Source organism: Grammomys surdaster, unplaced genomic scaffold (genome assembly GCF_004785775.1).
Source record: "Grammomys surdaster isolate TR1022 unplaced genomic scaffold, NIH_TR_1.0 97, whole genome shotgun sequence".
In the NCBI taxonomy this organism is placed as follows: domain Eukaryota; kingdom Metazoa; phylum Chordata; class Mammalia; order Rodentia; family Muridae; genus Grammomys; species Grammomys surdaster.
Genome location: NW_021604576.1, coordinates 10,822,086 through 10,846,388, shown reverse-complemented (window position 1 = coordinate 10,846,388; position 24,303 = coordinate 10,822,086). Strand labels below are relative to the sequence as shown.

At 39.3% G+C, this 24,303-nt stretch overlaps 1 protein-coding gene across 7 annotated transcripts in view; it reads left to right on the top strand.

Annotated features, from left to right (window-relative positions):
• Positions 1-24,303, top strand: part of Klhl32 (kelch like family member 32) — a 164,778-nt gene that overhangs the window by 136,364 nt on the left and 4,111 nt on the right. For 5 of the 7 annotated variants that reach the window (XM_028780708.1, XM_028780692.1, XM_028780685.1 and 2 more), the window contains 3 exons: positions 13,080-13,138; positions 16,387-16,579; positions 18,672-18,766. In XM_028780708.1, coding sequence (XP_028636541.1) covers positions 13,080-13,138; positions 16,387-16,579; positions 18,672-18,766 — 347 coding nt within the window. The remainder of the gene's footprint in view (positions 1-13,079; positions 13,139-16,386; positions 16,580-18,671; positions 18,767-24,303) is intronic. The other 2 variants (XM_028780723.1, XM_028780715.1) reach the window with 1 other exon arrangement.

Here is a 24,303-nt window from a genome sequence, read left to right as displayed (position 1 = left end):
TGCCTACTATGTTGGGTTTAGTGAAAAACGCTTTTGCTGTAGCTTAAATGTAAAAGTTCTCTTCTGGAGAGTGGCCCTAAATAATTGAACAGTTGAGCCAAGGATGCCATTTTTAGCTAATTAAGTATCATTTATTGAGCACCTACGCTATAGAGAACCATGACATTGGGAATAATTGACCTTTCTGTGGTTTTTCCGAGTGGTGGCTGTTGTAAAAAGTCAGGATGAAAATTACGGGGCCATCACGGCTGTCTCTCTGCGGAGCCTTGTATTGCTCGATGTCAGCTCTTGATTATCTGTGGGGTGAAATCCACAACCACTGTTTTACCCAAGTTGTTTGCTTCTCCTTTCACTCTTGGCTGCCCAGCTAGAAGCCATTTCTTTGGAGACAGGAGAAGTAAAATCCTAGTAAATCCAATTGGCTGAGTATAACAAGAGAGTCTCTTCCAGGGATTAGCTCTATGCTGTCTATGGGAGGAAGGGATTAAGTTGTGGACAGAAAGCTTTTGGCTTATCTGTTGAGTGGTAGTTACCGGTGCCATCCATTCCTGCATACTCTACCATTCTTCCTGACCATCTGTAGGAAGTTTAAAGTCTATTTGTGTTTACTCTTTTCACTTATGTTTAAACAAAAAGACACCTTTTGCTTATGGAAAAACTAAGGAAACAAGTGTAGTGAACAGAGTACAGTATAACGCAGCTTCAGGTAGTAGTTGCTCGTCTTTGTCCACCCTGGCATTCTTCAGCCCCTACCAGCTGCCATGTTGTTGTACAGAAGTCTATGAAGCATGCGTCATTCATCTTACAACACCAACCTGTGTTTGCTGTTCTCAGGGGGGAAAGCTGCCTCTTCTCTCAGTTGGAGGATATCCATTCTTTAACCCAAATAGAACCTGGGTTTCTGTATCACCAAGGAAACATAGATAACAGAACAATCCCTAGGTTAGATAGTAGAGGGCACCTCCGATGCTCAGACTTGGAAGCATTAGAAAGTGAAGGCTTCTGGGATTTCCCCAGCTGCCATTCAAGTTTTAAAAATCTCAATTTTGACAAAATCATCCCTAGATTAAATTGGTTTTGGCTTTGTTCTCTTTTCCTTCTACTATCTTCTGTAACCCAGGAGTCAGAGCCTCAGCTTCTCTGGCTGAGGCCTGGGTAATTTTCATTGATGTCACCTATCTTATATTGGAATTTAAATAGTTGATGAATTAATACATGAAGCAAAGACTAAGTATGTGATGAGGATAAATGAGAACCCAACATTTACTGGTCCTATATACCAAGTAAAAACATTAGAAATTAATGTATATATAGAAATACTTAACTAAATCTTATTTATTAGTAGCTCCTTTCCTTTCCTTTAAATACATATTTTAACTACTAAAAGAGTCACCAGGATTGTGATTGGTTTTGCTGAAGAAATTTCCAAATGTCCGTGACTGAGACTTTGCTAATAACAGGAACAGGTCTGGATTTTCCTGAACACAGAGCAGTGATGGGTTTATGAAGTCAATGCAGTTTTTATTTTCTCACAATTTACATTTCTTCCTTTGACTCATTTGGTTTTCACATGTTACTAATGCAGTATACTCTTAAAATTTGCAATATGCTTTCTAAATTTTGCATGAATTTCACATAAATATTTTAATAAGCGTGTCTTGTTTGGCATGGAAAAATATAGCTTTTTTGTTTGTTTATTTATTTATTTATTTATTTATTTATGTTATACCCCCATAGCATCCCCCGTCCTCCCAGTCCTCCCTCATATCCTTGATTTTCCCTCACATAGTTATAATACTGTGACTACTCTCTACCCACTTCAGTGATGCTTAAGGGAGCAGACACTCAGAAACCTAGTCCCACCTACCATCCTGGGATCAAGTATCTTCCCTTTCAATAAGGGTCTATGTTTCCTCTTTCCATTTCCTTCCATCTATCACCTTACTATATATCTTATTGCTACCTCACTCTGCTTTCCACCTACTGTGAAAGGAAATACGTTTTGTTCCTTGAACTAACAAACACTATCTGTGTTAACCATATTTAATGAAAACAATCAGAATGTTCTCGGGCTCGCTTTTCCCTACTGTGTGCTTGAGATGAGATGCTCACTTCCCCGAATAGAGTATGAGACCTTTAATTGGAAAGAAGAGGAAATCACCAGTGACATTTCTAATACCTGTGGTCGTCTGCCTCTTTCCTCGGGCCTAGCTTACAATAAATCAATTGTGAACGTAACCAAGGGTGGGGAAGGCTGGCTGGGTTTGCTCATGGACCCCTTTAAAAGGAGACAAGATTTCATCTTCCTGTCTCTGATTTGGAAATGTTAGCTTGGTTTATTGGAACAGATGAAAGTGTGTGAAGCTAGTTCTTAATGTTGACCAAATAATCAAGTATTTCCACATGATAGAGGAGGGTTGAGTCATTGGCATCCTCCTGGAACTCTGCAAGCTTTCTCAGGGGTAGGGGTGGTGTGGATTAGTAAGAATGTGGGTTGTAAAGGCTCAGTTCTGTTCCATAGAACACAGAATGAATGTGTCCTCAGAGGCCTGGTATTTGTAGTATGTTCTTTCCTGCTCTGTACCCTCTCCTGTTCTGTCCACTTGAGGTCAAGGCATTTTGAAAACTGTGCTCAGCTTATCAGTATGAGAACCAGAGAATTCAGAAAGCTAGGTTGGATGGCTATGCCCATTATCATTTAATTTAAGATGTTAGAGACAGTCAAATTTTAAAGGCTTCTGTAGCATTTGACCCTGTGACCCAGTTCACAAGTGCTCCACCACATTTCTGTTTGAAACCCACCTCTCCAAAGTAAAATAAGCATTAAATATCCTGTCACTGTGTTTTAAAAATGCATGCTCTCTGTTGTACAGGATAACATGTGAACCACTAAAAAGATTCTTGTGAGTTTGTATGAAGGAAAATTAATCTGAGCCCATCTTGCAGAACGTATCTGTTTATTTTTATCAGATGGCTGCAAAATAGTGAGTCGCTGACCATGACATTGGTGCCTAAAACTAGAAAACAAGACAAATGGTACAATAGTTACTCAAAAGCATCATGTCGTATTTCCTTGATTTTTCTCAGTAAATGCTGTATCCGTTTATACTGTGGTGCTGTGCCATAGATAAATATGATTAATTCAGAAAACAAACCTCCTGCCCTGTAGAAGCTGACAATCAAAGGGTTTTATTTTTATTTATTTATTTACTTTAGATATGACACCAACAAATGAACCTTTGTTAACCCTTCTTTAATTTCCTAACAACCAGTTTATTTTCATCTTAGTTGGGTTTAGATGATGCTTATGTTGCCCCATTTTAAATCACTTTAACTTATTGAATCTACTGAAAGAACTCTGAGTTTTCAACTATTATTCTCCAAAAATTAAAACATGGTAATTTAAAAATAATGCTGTTAAAATACCACAGCTTTGGTTTTCCTCTATCTGCACAGATATTATTGTGCTTGCACTTAAAATACTGGGAACTAAGAATAGGCATGGTTGAGATTGGGGTGTGAAACCTTTAACTGTACAATAGAGTACAGTTACTCACAAGTGTGAAACTTACTCCTCTTCTTATCCATCATGAGATGCTGAGAAGGGGTCCCAGCTTCTCGAAGTCCTATTCTGCTCTCATGCTAGAGCAGCAGAGTTGGATACAGTAGGCAGTCTCAGTGTGTGATGGTGTGGTGGGGAAGCCTTTCCAGGGTACAGAAGCATGTGAACAGCAGGAAGTAATTTTCAAGGTGACATGCAAAGTGGCACCTTGGGCTCAACTGGCCCCACCCCCTCTAGCTACTTTCTGTCATCCATTTCACCTCCCTGACTTTCCATTTGAATATCATCATTTAATCAGTTCAGTAACTCCCTTGTCTTTTATGTGCACAGTGTAGATATTATGTATATTGTTTAGACAATAATGACACAGAAATCTGTATGGGTTTGGTACCAACAGTTTGTTTGTTTATTGTCAATTTTTTTGAAGCCATGTTGAATCTACAGATGCAAAAACCCTGGACACAAAGGACTAACAGCTTCCAGCCAGCTGCGACTGTAGGAGTGTTACCAGGAACTGAATACAGGATGGGGCATCTTCCCAGTTTTACAGGCGCATGACAGTTTTCAGCATCCTGTTCCCTACTGACCCTCTTTCCTACTCTGCTTTACTGGTGTTAACCTGACTCTATTCCTTAAGACCCCTCCCTCTGACTTAGACAGAGGACCTTGCCTTCTGTTTTTCGTGGTAAATGCAGAGGGGATGATGAATTCTGTGAGGAGACAGATGGGCAGATGAACAAGACATGGTCTGGACAGGGACCAGGGGCATCATCTAGGAAACATTAGCAAGGAGGATGATGGGCCGACCCTCTGGAAGAAGCCTCAAAGTGTGAGGCACACAGGGTCAGTGATGGGGAGGAGTTTGCAGCACCAGGGCACAAACAGGAGTCCACAATGAGTGAGACTTGTCTGGAACTACGGGAGTACCACAGTCCAAAATATTTTCCCTGCGTTTTTCAATTACAAACATTTCAGTGAAAGGGATGTCTGATGAATGGAATATGGAGAGAAGCAGAGAGCTATGGTTAAGGTGTAATGAGAAAGTATGGATCTTGAACTCCAGGTACAAGCTACACTGGCTGCTTGACTGTGATTCCCATGGACATTGTATCATTGAAATTTCTTCCCTGAGTCAGAGCTCATCCAATAATGTTCCAGTTATTGTCTGCCTTCCCCTATACACCTACCTATGGGAAGAGATTGTGCAGGTTTTGGCATACATAATTTAATCCTTGTGACAGCAGTATTTTTTTTCTTTTATGGTAAATTGTCTTTGACTTTAAGAAGGGGAAGGAGATTAAAAGGATAAGAAGAAAGCAAAGAGAAATTTAGCTGAGAAAAGAGAGTGTAGTTAGAGAAGAAAATCCAGATCAATGGAGGGGCTTTTCTTTTTTGAAAGGATGCAGATGCACTAAGGAAACTTGTAAGGAGAGATGTACAAGATAGAGACGTCTATTTGCTCACTAAACTCTGAGAGCAATTCCAGAGTGCCAGAAATGAGAATTAATTTAGGTACTGACTACAGATCAAAGAGTCCTAAAGAGGTAGGAGGGACTGGGACAGTGAAGAAAAAGATTCTCAAACACTAATCCCAAAGAAGGGAAATACATACGGGTGTGAGTCTGGGTACCAGTGGTGAAGAGCAGAAGCCAGGAGTTTCCTTGTTGATTGATTCAAGTGAGATCTTGATGAGTTTCTGCTGACATTATATCTTATCCAAGATTAGGTGGTGGGCCCGAGGAAAGGGCTGTGGGAAAAGCCTCTGAGAGAAGAGAGAACTGATAGGTTTTTTTTAAAGGAAGTTTTTAGAACCTATACTAAGTTTGAAAACTTTTTTGTTATCTTTTGGTAGTGTGTACAGAGAACTGGAAAAGGCATACCTTTGGATTATTAGATGATAAAAGGTTTCCACATTAGAAATAGCCCAGGGGCTCCTGCAGGAAGGTGTTTAGCAGCCAGCACCCCAGCTAATCTAGTCATGACCAGGGGGATTATTACCCTGGAGGTGTCTCTCACAAGGGAGCCACACAGGTTGGAGCTTCATAACTTGAATGTCAACTTCAAAGTTTCCGTGAACTGGAATAGCCACTACAGATGAAATCTGTGTTGTCTTAGACTATGGCATGCCGGTGGGTCTTAGAATACAGCATGCCGGTTGGGCCAAGATATTTCAAATTCCTCTTTTACTTCTACCCAAACTCCCACCTTAAACCTTACTCCCCTCCCCCACACACACGCGCCATAAATCTTCACCACCTGAAACAAATTCAAACAAACTTTGCTACTGAGCTGAGACAGAAGCCAAACAGAAATGAGTTATCCAGAGTGCTTTTAAGAGAACTAAGTGGTTTGAAGAAAGGAAAACATTCAGATCTTCTATTCCCTGAGAACCAGTGAAAGCTTTCATCTCCACCTCACTTAGCTGGGCTCTGAAGATCATTTGGTTTATCATCTTATTGCTGTCCAAGAAATGATGCATAAAGAGTTCCATTAACTTCCAGGTCAAATGGCTAATATTTTATAGGATTTGAATTCCATTTCTGGTTTAAAAAAATAAGGCTTTCCCACTAAACTATATAGCCACTAGATTGTTTGTTTGTTTGTTTGTTTTGATCACTTTTGGTGAAGGTCTCAGAAACACATCCATGACATAGCTCTAAAAGTAAACAATACACAGAGAAAAGATGATGCCCTGGTATTTGTTGTTGTTCATTGAGAATGAACAATACTTGATTATCTTTAGGTGCTCAAGTGTCCTGGAAAAGGGGTTTTTCCAGAGCACAGAATTAAGACAGATAGTTCTTCTTTTGGTGGTCCTGTCATTGAGTTTTGAAAACATAAACACCATCCTGAAGTTAAAACGTGAGAAGTAATTTAGCAATATGCAGAACTACACGGTAAAGTACAGTCCTGGGTAAGAGACTTGTTGCTATTGATTTTTACTATAATAATCTAACTGCCTTTAATATTAATTGCCTAAAGTTATCCTTTTAAGTTAAAAACTCCAGGCTTTTTCTCCTAAAAAGAGTAGCTTTTGATTTGACAAGCTCTTCTCTATCTACCACAGAGAAAGCTGAGAGGGACCACTCTATCTGTGAGCAGGGAGAGGTAGGAGGTTTAAAGCTACATCATAGCAAGTGGCTGAAGAATCCAGTTGATGGGGAGGGGGCAATTAAAGATCCAGTAAGAAGCCAGCAAACCACTGGAGATTGTTGCATGGATTCTGGGACTTGAGAATGAAACCCTCCTGACAGCATGCAGAGATTTTGGAGGCAGGATTCTGACTCCCTACAGAGTGAGGAGATATCCCTACAGTGGATATTTGATGAGATTTCAAATGGCAGGTCCCCCTAGTTGACAAAGCACTTTGGTAGATTTCCTTTATTTAAAACAACATATGGCACACACTTTACCTCTTTCTGGGTTGTAAATTTGTGCTTGTTCGTTCTAGATGGCATAAACATCATTTGCATGTTCAACAGCAGCAATCTTTTATAGATACTTTATAAGTTTGAGACTCCTTTTGACAGATTTTAGCTTATCAATTACACATCCATTTGCGTGAGCCTCTTAAGTGTGAAATCATAGGGATACTAGTTTCAATTTAATACATTGTTAAATATTCAACATGCTAATTTAAAATAAAGATTCCTGGTTATAATTGCTTATACAGCCTTATAAGCATCATAAAATATGGACCATTTCATTGCTTATAAAAATAGATAATAAACTATATTATTTTGGCTGGGTATGGTGTCTCCTGCCTATAATCCCAACACTTTCACAAAGGAGGATGGTCTTGAAGGACTGCTGTGAGTTCAAGGCCAATCCCAGTTACATAGTATGTTATAGGCTAGCCTGGGCTAGAGAATAAAACCTTGTTTCAAAATAAAAGTATATATGTGATCATTATATCTATTTTGTATCTGTTATACATTGCATCTATTCTCGTTGTGCCTCCTGTCTCAGAGGATCATAGAGAGCTCAATTCTATAAAAAATGATTAATAGGAGCTCATCCTTAATGTTGCCACATTGGGGGTAATTAAAGTATGAGTATAAAATTGAAATACGTTTAGATAAGAGGAAATTGAAACCATTAAAGAAGAAAAAAGGCCAAGTGCAGTAGCCAATTAGTCTACTTGTTAAAAAAAAAATGAACAATCAGACCTGCAGAGATAGCTCAGTGGGTAAAATCCTTGAGAGAATTCCAGTCTCAGAATCCAAGTAAAAATAAACCAGGCCTAAGATCAGGTACTTTGTAGTCCCACTGGTGGGAAGTGAAATGAAGACAGGCTGATCCTGGTATTGCTACCTGGTGTTGCTAGCTAGCCAGCTACTTGTGCTCCAAACTATTGAAAGACTCTTTCAAAGAAAAAGAGGGGGGGGGAAGAAGAGAGAAAAGAAAAGAAAGAGAGAGAGAGAGAGAGAGAGAGGGAGAGAGAGAGAGAGAGAGAGAGAGAGAAAGGAAGGAAGGAAGGAAGGAAGGAAGGAAGGAAGGAAGGAAGGAAGAAAGAAAGAATTAAAAAGCAGTGGATTGTGCCTGAGGAATGGCATTCAAGGTTGTCCTCTTTCCCCTGTCTTCCACACATACATGCAATCATACCTTCACACACAAACATACAGTTAACATATACATATATGTATATATATATACATATATGTATACACACACACACACACACATATATATAATCACATGAAAGAAAAAAAAGAATGCTACAGGAAATCAAATTCAGACTGGAAAATGCATTTAATAATTCAATGTCCTTTGTAGGAAAATGTTAAGAAATTTTGATAAAATGACTACAGAATTGTAGCAAATATCTCCTTCTGGACTGGTTGTATACCCTGGGTATTAGTCATCTAAGCCTCTGAGGGAGATCAGAATCGAGGATCCTGAGGTCGGCTGTGGTACATGACTCCCCAAAGATAGAATCACGATCCTGTTCCCCCTGGACAGAGTTGAGGGTGGCATTGTGAGCATGCAAGAGAGAGTCAAAAACCTCATGCTAGTTCCTCTCAGTCTTCAATTTACAGGCAGAATTTTCCATCTTTGGAGGAAGGAGAGGCTCAGCTCTTTGCATGTTGCCCTCAGTTGTGTCCTTGCATTGTCTGTGGTGGAAACCCCAGGCCTCTCCTTCTAGAATAAGAGCATAGGATTCCCTACTCACCAAAAAAGTATTTCTTGGTTTGGCAGGGTTGGATGGAGGTGGGAACAACAAAAAATATCAAGACCTGTCAGATAGATGACTCAGTTGGTAAGGACACCTGACAATGTCTAGAGACAGAAGTTTGGTCACTGGGCCCTTATATGGTGGACCCAATCTAGGACCTACTCTGAGCAAAGCACAAGTCCAGCTTTTCTAACCCACTGCTTTGTAGATGCTGTCAGCATTGGCCATTGTTGCCCTGCACACGGTGTGAGCACTTAGCATTTCTTGGTAGCAGAGACAAAGGCTGTTTGGCAGTGACTTGTCATCCATCCTCTCTGGTACACATTCATCCATTTGACACAAGTTTTGTGGCGAGCTGTACAGGGAAGCTTAAGAAAAATGCTTTCGTCTCATCTTGATGATAAAATGTGTTTCTCACTCATGGTAGCGTGGTGGTAACTTTTCATTCCTCCTGGCAGGTTTTAAAGACTTATTTGACATTGGAGGAACCTGCAGTATATCTTTAAGGTGCAGTTCAAAAGTAAAAGACAAGGTTGCTCATTTTCAATTTTGGCTGAGAAGTCTTAACTTTGACTGTGACACTTCAAAGTTAGAGAAAACTTGGTCTTAAAAAATGGATGCTGATATGAGATGGCATATTTAATGACAGCTGTATCTATAGAAAGCTGTTAAGATGCAGATTATCCCTCCTGGGGTGGGGGAGGGAGATCAAACTGCCAATCTATAAAATATACTCGATAGAAGAAGGAAAGGAATCTATCTGTGCAAGTGCTTTGATTGCAGGGGACAGTACAGCAGCATGTGGCATCATAACCTAGAGCAGACAAATCAGCTTGATGACTTTCAAAGCCAGGAATACTGCTGCAGGCAAGGGTACTCCAGAGTAGGAGAAATTAAAACATATAGAGACTGTTATTAATTTCATATCTATTTTTGTATAGTCAAATCTGTATGCAAATCCTTAGCATCTCATTTCAGCAGATTAATCTAAAGTGAAGAGTGGTGTGTGAAGCGAATGTAATGATGAAGCTCTTTGGAATAAATGTGGGCTGAAAACTTGGATGCTTCCTGTAAAATTTATTTTTTTATATACTGCAAAGAAATGGATTTGTTTATATGCTCATTTGTAAATTACTTCAAAAGGAAAAGCAATAGAGGCAATTCCCCAGTTTCCCTTTGCAATCCTGTCTTGGCAAAAGCTACAGCCCCGGGTTTGGCAGGCGCCTCCTGTGTCTTCCCATTCTAGAGGTAATCATGCCGATAACTAACTGGGACTTTCATTTTTATTCCCAACTAGTGATCCAATATCTCATTTCTGAGCAGTATCATATGAGGAAAAATTTTTGTGTAATGCTAAGGAATCTAATTATTGAGTGCAGATTAATAAAAATCATATTATGGATGCATCTGTGGAAGTGAATAAATAACAATTCTGAACAATAATTCTGAAGAACACGGTGATCAGTTGTATACCCCATGTAGCAGAGCGGGTGTGGTAGTCACAGTGTAATTCACTGACTGTACATTTAGTACATAGTGCTACAAATATGTTCCTATTGTCACAAAGTGTGTTATCACAATAGACTTTATTTCTAAACCAAGTAGAGATGCTTTTAGAGTTTCACAGTAAGAACTGGGAGCCTGACCTCCTGTTTGCTTTCAGTTGGATAGATGATCAGAGGTGACCTGGACATTGATCCGGTGACTATGGCCCTGAACACAAGCACTGGCATTCTTTCTAACCTGGAGCACATGTATGGTCTCAATAGATTCATTTATTCTTACGTGGTTATGCCAAGAGAGAATTCTTCAACATTCTGTTTTTAATCAGACAGGAAGCAAATATCAGGGGTAAAGGAAATACAACTCTTATTTTGATCTCCAACTTGACTCTATGTTAGAATTTCAACTTCAGATTTCTTAAATGTGGTTTCTTTTCCTTATACTCCATTTTAGAAATGAGACATTCAATAAATCCAGAGAATGCTTTCTATAAAAACAGGAATCTCCTTCCTTTCCGCTCACTGCAGATGAAGTTTTTGTTGATTGTAAAATTGGTGCCTTGATTTGTATAAATAATATGTATGTTAAAAGGTGATTGAAAGCTACAGAATTATTTTTTAAAAAAGAAGTCTCCAGTTAGTAGTAGCAACCATTAATTACATGGAGGATCCAATCTCTTTACCAGGGCTTAGGAAAATGATTGGCCTGGACAAGTCCCCATCTCCTTATGTATCTAATAGTATTAATTGATTAGTCTAAGTCAGCTTAGAGTTACATATTCATCCTCTGGATTCTGATTCACTTCACTCTTAGTGCTGGAATTGATGGTAAAGATCTACTCGGAGACTTTGTACTGTCAGAGCAAAAACAAAATTGCTGGGTGATAGAAGACAGCCAAGGAAGACAGAGACGGGGAGAGAGTTTTTTGTAATCAGTTCTATGGAAAAATGAGGTTTTCTTCAGCACCAGAGTAAGCAAAAGAAAGACTTTGGAGGAAAGCTGTTCAGTGGGTACATCAAGCACATTCAGTCGTTCCTCAAATTGCAACCTTTTCCTCTGTGATTAGGTCATGTGAACTTGCTAGTTGGTGCCTATCAAAGTGAGACTCATTTCTTCTCCTAAAAACTGAGGAAAAGGACATCCTTTTCCTGGATGATTATATTTCAAAGAGATTTAGGTCCTTTAAAAAGATATTCTTGTTTCCTAAAAGTGGCATATGTCTTAAAATAATTGACATTTCAAAGAGACGGAGAAAGTCATTGCAGTTATACCTAATCTAAAGTAAATGAATTTTAACAAGCAAGGTCAGGGTCTTAGCATCTTTAAAGCAGCCTAAGCTAAGAGAATGCTAAAGCCTTGTGGTCAGTCTTATGGTGATATATCTTCAAAATTAGCAGGGAAAGCCTCTAGGAACATCTTTTGCATCTGATCAAATTTTCAATCTGTATTTAAGAATCAAGTCTTTCTGATACTTGTTAAGAATATTCTTTTATACAATCTGCAGCTACTTATGGGCGGTATTTATAAAGATGGGTATTGTGTCGCCACATTCCCATTGTTAAGAGTAACAGTTAAACTACAATCAAAGATTTCTTAATTGCACAGGGCTCATTGTATAGCACTAACATGAAATGAAGCATATCTGAGTTGAATACCCTTCATCCCAAATGCTTGGCACTAGAAGTGTCTAGACATATTCAGATTTCTAGATAGTTGTATATTATGATCACATACATGTCTTACAGGGGGGCAACCATTTCTAAACACAAAATTCATATAATGTTATACACAGAATCTGAGGATGATTTTATATATACTTTTTAGTGTTCCTGTGTCTTTACTGTGGCACCTCACTTAAGGTCAAATGTGAGATAATCTGTGTGTGCTATCATATCTGCATTCAAAAAGTTTCAGATTTTGAATGGTCTTCCATGTATATGGGAAAAAATAGGAAAAATCAGTTTACAGTATTGACTTTCGTAGCTTCTAATTAAATAGAAAGTCTGAAATCTCTTAGAGATTAGCCCTGTAAAAGAGGATGTTTAACAAAATTTGAAGTCATTGCACCAGAGACCTTTAGAGCATGCTGTCCCATTTGGTAGTCAATAGTTTCCAGCTTCACTTGTCATAGTAAATGCTTGGAATGTGACTTATCTGTGCTGTATCAAATATACCCTGGATTTTGAAGACTTTATATAAAAAATTCTCAGAAAATTTTATATGGATTTCATATTAAGATAATATTTTTCATCAAATTGAGGTAAGTAAAAATACATTATTAAATATAATTCCTCTGTGCTTATGTTCTGATGTGGCCTATTCGTGGGTATTGTTATTCTCTCCTACACACCATTCACCCCATCTTTTGATAGATAATGACCTTTGCTATATGTATTCTTCCAAGGAAATAGCAAACTGTCACCTTGCTAATGCCCAGAGCTTAGAGCTCTAGCACTGCCAACTTAGCTAAGGACAGAGACAGTCTATACAACTCTCTCCCTAGAATAAGTTATGTATAGAGAAATTTCATCTGTATGTGCTATGTTCGTCCCATCCTTTATCCTTTATCTGGCCATTCAAAGCCTCTTGCTAGAATTCTAGGCCTCTGGCACCCTCAGTATACCTACTGGTTGTTCTTAAGTGGATTACTACTGAAATGCTCTAGAAGAGGAATCAGCATCGACACTACATTTCTTAATTGTGTCATGGGTTCACTTTGAGAGCATGCAAACAAATACTCAACAGTATCTAATTATCCGTTAAGTGTAACTCACACTTATTTTGGAAGACCCTGTTTCTTCTTTGTAAAAAGCTCTAAAATGTGCTACTCCGTTACAGGTGGAGTGACAAACACAGCACAGTATCAGAACAGACTGATGGTATACGAACCTAACCAGGTAAGATGTTCCTAAGAATTCGTTACCTTAATTAAAATGCATTTAAAAAGATCTCCACAGGAATTATCAGTTGGAATGGCACCATATGCACCTTCAGCTACATGGGGAAAAGAAGGCGTTCAGGGGGAAAGCCTTTGGTTCCCCATTATTATTACACAGCGTCAGCTCCTCTAGTGTCATGCTGTATGTGATGCCACAGAGCTTTGCATACTGTACAGAGGACTTTGACTGTGTTTGTCCTTCTGTAAGGGATGCCATTGGGGCAGGAAACATCACTATGACCTTGTTATTCTCAAATCAAATAATGTCATTTGACTTAATATAGCCAATGGTGCTCTATATCTAGGACAAACACAAATGATATGCATATGAAAGTCTGGGAATGGTGCACCTATAATAGCTGGGTCTTCTCTGTGCCCTTTTGATGCATATGTAATTCCCCTTTTCCCCTAGAAGAAGAAATGTTTTTTATTTTCTTTTCCTTATGTCAAAATATCTACAAACCGTGCAAATATGTCTGCTGAACATTGCCCTTTCCATGACTTGGATTTGATTGTGACAGTATTCCAACATGTCGTGACCTGGAAGTTTACTGTCCATTAGCGCAATATTAGGATTTGAAACAACAGGTTGCCTTTGGAAGGCTGCATCTGGGTCGGTACCACAAGTATGTGCTTAGTGTCCCCAGTGTTTCTGCTGTGTTTTTAACAATGGCGTGATTGAGGAAGGCATTTCTCCGTTTACAAGTGTGTCTCCTGATATTATTAGAAGCTGTAGATTGCAGAGATCCGATGTTCATGGGTCAGCTGTCTCATGAGGGATCACTAATTGCAGAAGCCTGAGTTCGGTGCACACATGGTTAAGGCGGAAGACAGCATTAACACTGGTGAAATGAGTTCTGTTTCATGTTTGTACACACATGCTCTTTTTAAAAAATTCTGCTGGCATATTGTTTACGGTGGATACTGGCAAACATCACATCTGCTTGCATCTTGCTCAGAATCTCAATAACTCTATCATTCAGCCCTGATGCTTATTTCTCTTCTAGGCCTTTGTGGAGAGTCGATAATGCCTGCCATCTGCCACAGAGCACATCGCTACCTGCCAACAGGCAGGCTGGGGTGACCTCTGCTTCCCCACTGCTGATTAGTATTCACACGCTAGCTTATTAGGAATGACCCCACCAGGCCTCTCGGCTTCTTTGCCTTTGCAGCGGGTGGTGGCTCACCTGGCAGGCACTGCAGTGAAGGAAGCTAAAGATATAATCAGGGGATGTAGGCAGGCTTTGCAAACCAGATGGCATCTACAGTCTTGTGGCAGGAGACTGGACTGCTAATGCAAACACTGATTCCTAATACTGTAATAGGTTATCGCAGAGAGAACACCCAAGATAAGCATCGTCAGAATTTTTAAATTCACTCAAGCATAATGCATTAAAGATATTTCTTAGCAAAATGTTTGAAATCTAGCATTGACTATTTATTAAAGACTGTATTTGATTGAAGAAATTCTATGTTCAGAGGAATCAGACAGTATAAGCCTCTCAGACTAACAATTTCTTTTTGTCTGCAGTTTACTCTGAGAGATTAAAAATGAGCTAATCTATGCCTATAGAAAATAAATGCCACAATATATGTGCCTATAGTGAATAAGGGACACACTATATGTGCCAATAGAGAATAAATGACATATGTCTATAGTGCATAAGTGCACAATATTTGTGACTATAGAGAATAAATGCCATACTACATGTGCCCATAATAAATAAATGCCACACTGTGTGACTATGGTAAATAAATACCACAGTATGTATGCCTGTAGTGAATAAATGTCATATTGCATGTGCCCACAGGAACTAAATGTCACACTCTATATCCCTATAGTGATAAGCGCCTATACTATATATGCCAATGTTTATACAAGCATATTTGTGCTTATAGTCTGCTTTTTCTTTGCAGCTTTGTGAACTGGTGAAATTCTATGCATACAAAACATCGTATGATTTTTCTGGTACAAGTCCAATTTTGTCTTGGCAAAAAGGAAATGAAGTTCTTCCTATATGCTGAGTGTTTATGAAAAAGGAAGTGGTTAGGTTTATTTACTGATCTATCACTTGGTTTACTTGTCTGTCAATTAGTTACTTGGGATTTAAACTTAAAGCCATGGTTGACAGTCATATAATTTTAAAACTTGTATTGCATATTAAATAGGAATCTTATGTTACAAGGGGGCTGATCATAGCTTTCTTATTATTGAGGATGATCTAGAGTCAAATATCAAAGATCTCTCCATTCTTTGGCACTGTCATATAAAGCTTGGTCTTCTACCAATATAAATAAATATGTCTAACCTAATTACCCTATTTGGCAAAAGGCATAATTGCAAATATGTTAAGACATGAGAGGCTTCAGATACAAAGGAAACAGTAAGCTTGTTTCTGAGCTAAGTATTAGCTTGTCCTCTGACCTCATGTCAATTTTCAAAAGAATAGGAAAGTAACCCTCTCCCTAACTTCTGTGGGACATTTGTTACTTGATGTTTATAAGCCCCTCCACCCCCTATTTTGAGGCAGGATCTCACTATGTAGCCCTGTCTAACCTGAAATTCAGTACATAGACAAGACTGGCTTTGAACTCACGGAGATCTGCTAGCCTCTGCCTCGTGAGTGCTGGAATTTAAGGTATGCACCACCACTCCTGGCCCTAAGCCCTGTATTTTTAAAACAGAGAGGATGCACTGGGCACTTGTGAGGCATTTTCTAGGTCATAATGGCTATCATGTAAGTCTTGTTATCCCAATTGTAACGCCAAGGGATGAGCATGGGGGGTGTGTGTGTCAGTAAATTGCTTAAGATTGCACATGATTATGGTTTAATAGTCTCCATGTAGACAGTTTTCATTATTATACTATCTTCTATACTGTACTGACCATGTGCTTAAACCTAAGTAATCTCCATGAGCTAAGCATCATGAAATTTTATAATCACACTGTAAAATGTAAAATGCCTTATAAAATGCAAACCTACCAAAAAGTTTTAATGTAAGCTCCAAGTTAGGATTGTGTAGGGTTTTTTTTTTCTTGTTTTTCGTTTTCATACAAAACATTCATTTGAACATATAAATAACATGCAAATAAGATGTGGTTGATTCTACGGTTTGGACTGCTAGTGAGACACCACTGCCTTTGGTGTTTGTGAGATCTCTTTAACCCAATGCACCTGTTTTCTTATTTTGTTCCTTTTCTCTCAGAATAAGTGGATAAGTCGCAGCCCCATGCTACAGAGAAGGGTCTACCACTCCATGGCTGCTGTCCAGAGGAAGCTTTATGTTCTTGGAGGGAATGACCTAGATTACAATAATGACCGGATTCTTGTACGTCATATAGATTCCTACAACATTGACACTGATCAGTGGACACGCTGTAATTTCAACTTGTTGACTGGCAAGTATCTCTGGTTAAACAAATTCAGAGCAAAAATAGGGGCTGAGGGGCTGGCTAAGTAGTTGAGAGTACTAGTTAATCTTCTGCAGGTACAGGTTTGATACCCACCACAGCCCATAGCTCTCGATAGTTCCAGTCTCAGGGGATCTTAGGTCTCTCATTGGCCTCCATAAGTACCAGGAACACAGGTAGTAAGTACCCAGGTGTACATGTAGATAAAACACACATACAGATAAAATACAAAACATCTTTGGAAATGTCTAGAAACAAAAGCATAAGAAATTGAATAGAGTTTCAGGACATCCCCATACTTGTTTCATAGACAGCCAGAGTACAACTCTAAATATTATGAGAATAATGCATAGCACAAATTGTTTCAGTTACCCAGGAAGAGATGTGTGATTTGTAGCTAAAGGCAAGACTTGTTCAGGTTGCTGGGAGTCTAGTTTCTGCCTTGCCTCTGTGTAGGTTTTCACAGGACCAAGAGAAGCATATCAACTCACGTTTCATCATTGACATTCATGTGAGAACTTTGATATCTGTAGGAGAAAAAAGGCACCAAAAGAGTTAATGATACATTTTGTTTTTTAAAATGTCAGGGTCTCGTGTACATCAGAATGGCTCGAAAGTCCCTCTGATCCTCCTCCTACTACTACCTGCTTTTTCCTAGGGTTAGGGTTGTGTATCACCACGCCCAATTCTATACAGTTCTGGGACCTGATTATCCTAGGCAAGCACTCTACCAACTAAGCCGCATCCCCAGCGACAGGAAGTAACTTTTGTTCTATTTCTCATTGCTTAGTTCTTTTTTTTATCTCTTGGGATTTCAGGAGAATGGTGGTCTTCATTATTTCTCACTGCTGTATGTTGTTTCTCTGTGTAGTCTAGAAATTCAACTTTACAGCTGCTTTGTGCATGACAGCTGCATTGCTGGTCACACATCCTAACCCATGTACTTCTCCAGAGCAATCACAGGTGTGTCCCCGACACATGACAGAAGGGAATCGAGAGAATGTAGTAATAATGTACTTACACTGGTGTTCTCGATGGAGCTGACGACTCTCTCTTATCAGCTCCTGTGGCTAACATCCACCAATGGTAGGATCCATGGCCAGGCTGTTTTAAGTCAGAGGAAAATCACAAACTATAAGTGGTGGACTAAAGTAGTTCTGGAAGACATTTAATATGCAGTGATGATGCAGTCTTCCCTGATGCTGCTGGGGATCCACCCCAGGGGTCTGGATGCTTTGTATCAAGCTACTCCTGTTTTTACAAAATGATGTCTGGCCTGTTGTAAGTACTGATCTCTCAGGGATAGTGGTATCTCAGATCCTAGATCCCTGGATCTGTGATTCTGCCTCCAATTATTACTCCAGTCAATTCGGTGTCAGCTCATCAATAAACAGAGACTTTCACTCTCCGGTTGCCTCCAGGGGAGAATGTGTAGTAGTGCAGTGCGTTATTCTGTCTTCTCTTTTGACATGGGAGGAGAGTCCTTTCATTATCTTGGCGTGTAGGTATCTAGGGACAGTGCAGACTAGTCTCGGCTTGGGAACTTTAATATAATCTCAAAACTGTTGACTATGTAAAGGAAGAAGGGCAGTGACTATCCGTTTTGTTTGCCATTTGTCTTCGTTTGAGGCACGGGCTCTGTTTTATTGCCCCAGGGCTGCTGCTGTTACTTTATAAAGGTAAGAACTTAACTATATTTGTGCCCACAAATATTATTTGGAGCGCAAAGAATGCTTTACATATCTAGAATATCCCTTATTTTCACCACCATAAACTAATGGCAAACAGAATAATATGGAATTTATGGTTCTATATAGCTTACTATCGCCATATATAGTGCTACATTTATTAAGGCATTGACTAATATATTTTTGGCCTGGTCCTAACAATACATGGATTCACTCTTTAAGCAGGAGTGGCTAATTCATTTTAGTTCTGGAAACAGTGATTAACTGCTGCAAAACTCCTGTGGAGTACACAAACATGCCACAGGGGAAATTGTATTGCTTGGTGGCAAAAGGGTTAATTCAAACATGCAAGAAATAGAATTTTTCTTTTTATTTAATTCTCTTTACTTTAGGCCAGAATGAATCTGGAGTTGCTGTCCATAATGGGAGAATATATTTAGTTGGTGGATATTCAATTTGGACAAATGAGCCTCTGGCTTGTATCCAGGTGAGTGGTTGAAGTTCCTTTTGAAGTTTCTGCAAGCGGTTCAGCGAGGTTATGTTTTGCAATTTGGCTGCAGAAGGAGATATTTATGTGTAGAGAGAGGCTCAAGGTCCCTTTCTTTGTGTAGCTAGTTCAGCCTGTATCCTATCTCGTAGATATGATGCCTACTAAATGACTGAGACCTTTTAAAACTAAGCTGGGCACAAGCTTTAAAACATCTATGAAATATACCAAAAATGGAGAACTTTGACTAGCTTACCCCTTTTTAATACATTTTTTTTAAAAAGAAAGAAAGAAAGAAAAGAAAGAGAGAGAGAGAGAGAGAGAGAGAGAGAGAGAGGGAGGGAGGGAGGGAGGGAGGGAGGGAGAGAGAGAGAGAGAGAGAGAGAGAGAGAGAGAGAGAGAGAGAGAGAGAGAAACTTTGGCAATAGTCACTTCGTACTCCTATAATTTTAAAGATACCCCATCTTCATGAATTTTGTATATTATAGTTTGTTCATTTTCATAATTGTTGCCTGCAGAGGTGTGCTTCCTTTCTGGCAGAGAATCCTAGCATTAGTGGTTTCTGGGTGGTCTGATAGGATAGCTTCTGCCCCAAAGAATAGCCTTAGCACTTCACAAGAGAATGGCACAAGCTTGCCTTGGCAAGGAGCCAGCTGGGTCTCGAAAAGTAAAAAATGCATACTCTGTTGCTATATGTAACAGAAGTCTTATTCCTAATGCTCTGTCTAATTCTTACTGGTTTTCTTTTTCTTCTGTTCTCTGGTAAACTCCTGATGTATCTTGGCCCCAACTTCTCTAACATATCCTTGAAATGACTCATATTTTTTTTAACCTAATCTTTGTGGGGAAACTTTTGAAAACTGTTTTTTTAATAGTTTTTCATGTTGCAAAATGAGTCTAGCATTATTGTTGTTGTTGTTATCACTATTGACAGGTCTCACTATGCAGTAATGGCTTGCCTGGAACTCATTATGTAGACCAGGGTGGCCTCAGACTCTAGAGATCTGCCTGTCTGCCTCCAGAGTGCTAGGATAAAAGTGTACCACCACAGTTCTAGGGAACACAGTTCCACAGTTCTGGCAGTTCTAGGGTTTTAGTTTTCAGGCATATCTCATAAGGGATATATGCTTGTGTATTTCATAAGGTGGCATGTGCTCCTCCTGTTGTCTCCTTTCAAGATAGCTGATGTCCATTTGCTGTATTATGTTGGTTATGTTTCTCCTTTATTTTCCTGCTGTAGTTTCTCCTTTCTCCTCTTGCTTTGTCTCACCACAAGTTTTCCTGAGGATCTTACATCTCTCTGTTATTCCCAGAGCTCAAATAGATAGGAAAACTTGATTGGCCTCTTTAGCTGAATAGACCTGAGTTTTACAGTGACTCGCTAGAATTAATTTTTCTTAGCACATGGGGAATGTTCACAAAACTCTATCATGCTTTACAGTTAAAAATATTAGTTTTATATATTGCCAATAATATATAGGTAAATTTGAACCTAACAAATAGCAAAATTAAACCTATCCATAGCTGGAAATGATAAAAAACACACTGCCGTGTAGCTGAGTTGACTGTCACAATGAAACAAAGAACCTTAGAACTTTATAGTAATAAAAACAGTATGTAGCAAAACATGGGACAAACGTAGCTTAAGAAGCCAGAAAATGAATTTAAAAATAAATTCAAAGTAGACAGTAATAAAGACAGCAAGGTAATGGCTAGGAAACAATAATACAGTAAAACCATATGACCATAAGAAGCACATGGATATGCTAACCAGCAAGCGCTGTTTCCCCTCACCCCGGAGGAGTGGCTTGTCTTCACCCATGTATGTTTTTGGCAGTTTTCAGTCCTAAGGGTTTTCTTTACCACTCTTCAGAATTGAGAAGACATTGAATTGGGTGGGAATGTTCCATAGTGCCAGGATGCTACATTGTAGGTGGAGTTAGGAGACTTCATTAGATTACTTTTACAGGGAAATTAAGTTTGCACTTTTATTATGTTGTAAAAGTCAGACGTGATTATGGGTATATTTCTACTAACATTAACATTAGATTAGCTATGAATCAGAGATTAAACTGTAAGAGAAAAATAAGAAACTCTTCTAATGTGTTGATTTTAAGAGAGCAGGATGAAGGCCATACTGCAAAACTTTTTCAAGTCTATTTTGGCAACTTAATGTGTAAGACAGAACAGTTTTAAAACAAAACAAACAAAAGACACTTCATGGTGATATCAATTGTTTATCTCCAAATGGTTTTTTCATAGAAGGCTGAGTAACCTTGTACACTGATCTTTACAGTATTTTTGAAATGTGTTGCCTGCAAGTATGTCTGGGCACCATATGCACAGTCCCCACAGAGGCCAAAAGAGGGCATCAGATCCCCCTGGGATTCAAACCTGGGTCTTCTCCAAGAACAACAAGTGCTCTTAACCACTGAGTCATCACTCCAGCTTGCTTGCCCACTGATTCAGTGATAATAATGTCTGGCTAGTCCCATACAAACTTTATTCAGGAAGTAAATGTGTGCATATTTTAAACCTCTGAGGACATGACATTTAAAAGTTTCCTCTGGATTAAGGTAACCCTAAAAGAACATATTTTAAATTTTAACAAGTGCTTGTATTAGTGGAGTAAAGTTTACCTTCAAGATCACATAATAAAATATACCAGTGCAAATTCTGTCTATTCCTGTGACTAGCACACTGCAAAGCACTACTAGTTCTACAAAGCATAGAAAAACTTGAGAAAAAAGTATTTTCCTTAATATTTGTGTGTGTGTGTATGTGTTGGGGCACAACCACTTGCCAGTCATCATATACATGTAGAGGACACATGACTACCTCCAGAGTTGACTCTCTTTCTACCATGAGTAAACTTACTCCATCTGGGCTGGCAGCAAGCACTTGCACAACTAAACCATCTCTCTGGGCATGGTTTCATGTTTCACATTCTTATATGTCTGTGTGGTGTGTCCATGCATCAGTATACATGTTAACATGTTTATAGGCACGTGCGTGCGTTCGTGCATGTGTGTGTGTGTGTGCACATGTATGTGGTATGCAGAGACCTGCAGTTGCTTGCAGGCATATTCTTCCATTGTACTTGACTTTTTCTTATCAAGACAGGATCTCTCACTTGGAGTATGCCAAGAATGCCTATTCTAACTAGCAAGCCAGGTTGTGGTTGGCTCTTGTCACTGCATCCCAAGAGCTGGAATTACAATTGGCCATGCATCTATCTGTATTTTACATGGGTTCTGGGGATCTGAACTTTGGTCTTCATCCTTGCAGCACAAGCCCTTTTTTCCCTGAGCCATCTCTATAGCCCAAGAAACATGTATGTATAAGAGCCCTTATGATCAATAAATGTGAGCATGATAGCATATGGTTTATCATTTAGAGAGGCATTTGTAAACAAAATCTTCATAGATAATAACATTTTAAAGATTTGTTTTTAAACAAAAGATGTGTTTGCATGTACATATGTATTGTGGTAAATAGCATTTGGGGGTTTCTACCCCACCTCAGATCATTTAGTTTCCAAATAAAAGACACAGAACTTTTACAGTTACAATAAGCCTTAAGGTACTAGAGCCAGGCAGATAAAGCTCTGTGCTATTTTGTCTCTTTCCCTATCATTAACTCTGAGATATCACTTGCCATGTTCTGCTTGGGCCACTCCTACTCCATCAGGTAGGCCCTTATGGCCATGCACTCACAGTAACCCATGGCAACTTCTTCCTTTTTCCTCTCTCTCCCTTATGGTCTCTCTTCCGACCCTAAGCCCTGGGAACTTTTGCTCTGCCACCCCCCCCCCCCTGCCCCCGCCGCCCTTCTGCCCAGCGCAGACTGTAGGTATCTTTATTAACAAATCAGGGATAACTTGGGGGGCAAAGTTTAAACAACAAAAGCTGGTATGAATAAGGATCTGCTTGTCTTGGAAAACCAGGTCTTGGGGTACAGAATTTAGCATTTCAATACAAGCAGCACCAGACCCAGCTCCTACAAGTATGTGTGTGCCTTTGAACACATCAGTTCACAGAAGCTGAAGGCACTGGATCCACCTAGAGCTGGAGCAATGGGTAGTTAAGAGTTGCCCACCAAGGGTGCTGGGAACTGAACTCTGATTTTCTGCAAGAGTACTGTGTACTCTAAACCTCTGAGCCATCTCTGTAGCCTCAACAATGAATTTTGCATTCTAGCTTATTGGCCACTAATTGCTGAGTATCTTTTCATATTAACTAAGGATCAAATGTTTCTCCTCTGTTGCTGACTTCAGATCTAGTCATTTTCATGGATGAACAGAAACATATCAATGGATAGAGAGCCATGCCCTGTGTTTAAAAGCTGTCACTTCCCTGGTGTTTATTACTACATGCTGGAGTAATATCCAATCGAGAAGCCAGACAATGGAAAAACAGGATTGGTGAAGCTGAGAAAATGTTAAACACTAGAAGTTCCTCGATACAGACCAGAGTAGTGGTGAGAATCAGATGCACACTTAAAGAATCAAAGTTTAAATCTCTGTATTTATATTCTGAGATTAATTTATAGGTGAGCAGTCTAATATCAGGGCTGATTAATGAAGATCAAAGTTAAATAGTTCAGAGATTCTCTCATTAGTATCCCAAACTAATTTTTTTTTTCCTTTTAAAATACCAGCCAATACTCTTGTCTTAGCAGGCTGCTCCTCCTGGCCTCTGATCCAGGTTCATTTAACAGTTATTTGTGGGGTCAGCCACCTGGGGTGACATATACATAAGGAGCGATTTCAGCTACTACGGAGCTAGCATATGCTACTTCATTCATTGAAAGACAGGCCAGACTGAGGAAAGATGGAAAGCCCTTTGTTAACATTTGTCTAAATACTGAGGTTTAGAACCACTAGTAATACACTCATATGATATAGATCCTACAAATAAAAGGGTATTCTTATTAATTTTGTGGGCTTGGGGATGTCTGGCATATAGCCTGACTCTAATGTGATGTGCCTGAGGTGACCAGTACATAGGGGCAGCTGTGTGAGTGTGCAGGTGATTTGTCTGTTTCCAGATTTTTCCACTGTTATTCTCCTTTACTCTTACTTCCTTTTGGCTGGAGGATATGCTGGCAATCTGGCACTGCCGTTTCCCACGTGTCTTCTTCCTGCCAGTTTACAGGGGAGTGTTTTGGAGAAAATCTGCCAAAAGCTTTCTTTTTCCCTCCCAGATTAAATACATTACATCTGCTTAACATATGCAGTCACTGTTGGGCCAGGGACTCAAACAAAAGCTCTCAGGATGATTACCTCACTGTTATTTTGACTTCTAAAAATGTATTCATCTGGGGAACAGCAGTAAGTCCTTGCTCTTCTGGGCTACATCCTTGGATTAAAATGCTGGCTAGATCCATTATTTACAGCCAAGCTATCTGGAGAAAGTCACTTAATTTTCCGTTTTCTTCTCTGAAAATTGAAGGCAATACTTAACCTTGCATGGTTTTCATAGATATTAAATGATCTGTAATGCTGGCAAGAAGGAGCAATAAAGGGAACTGGGGAC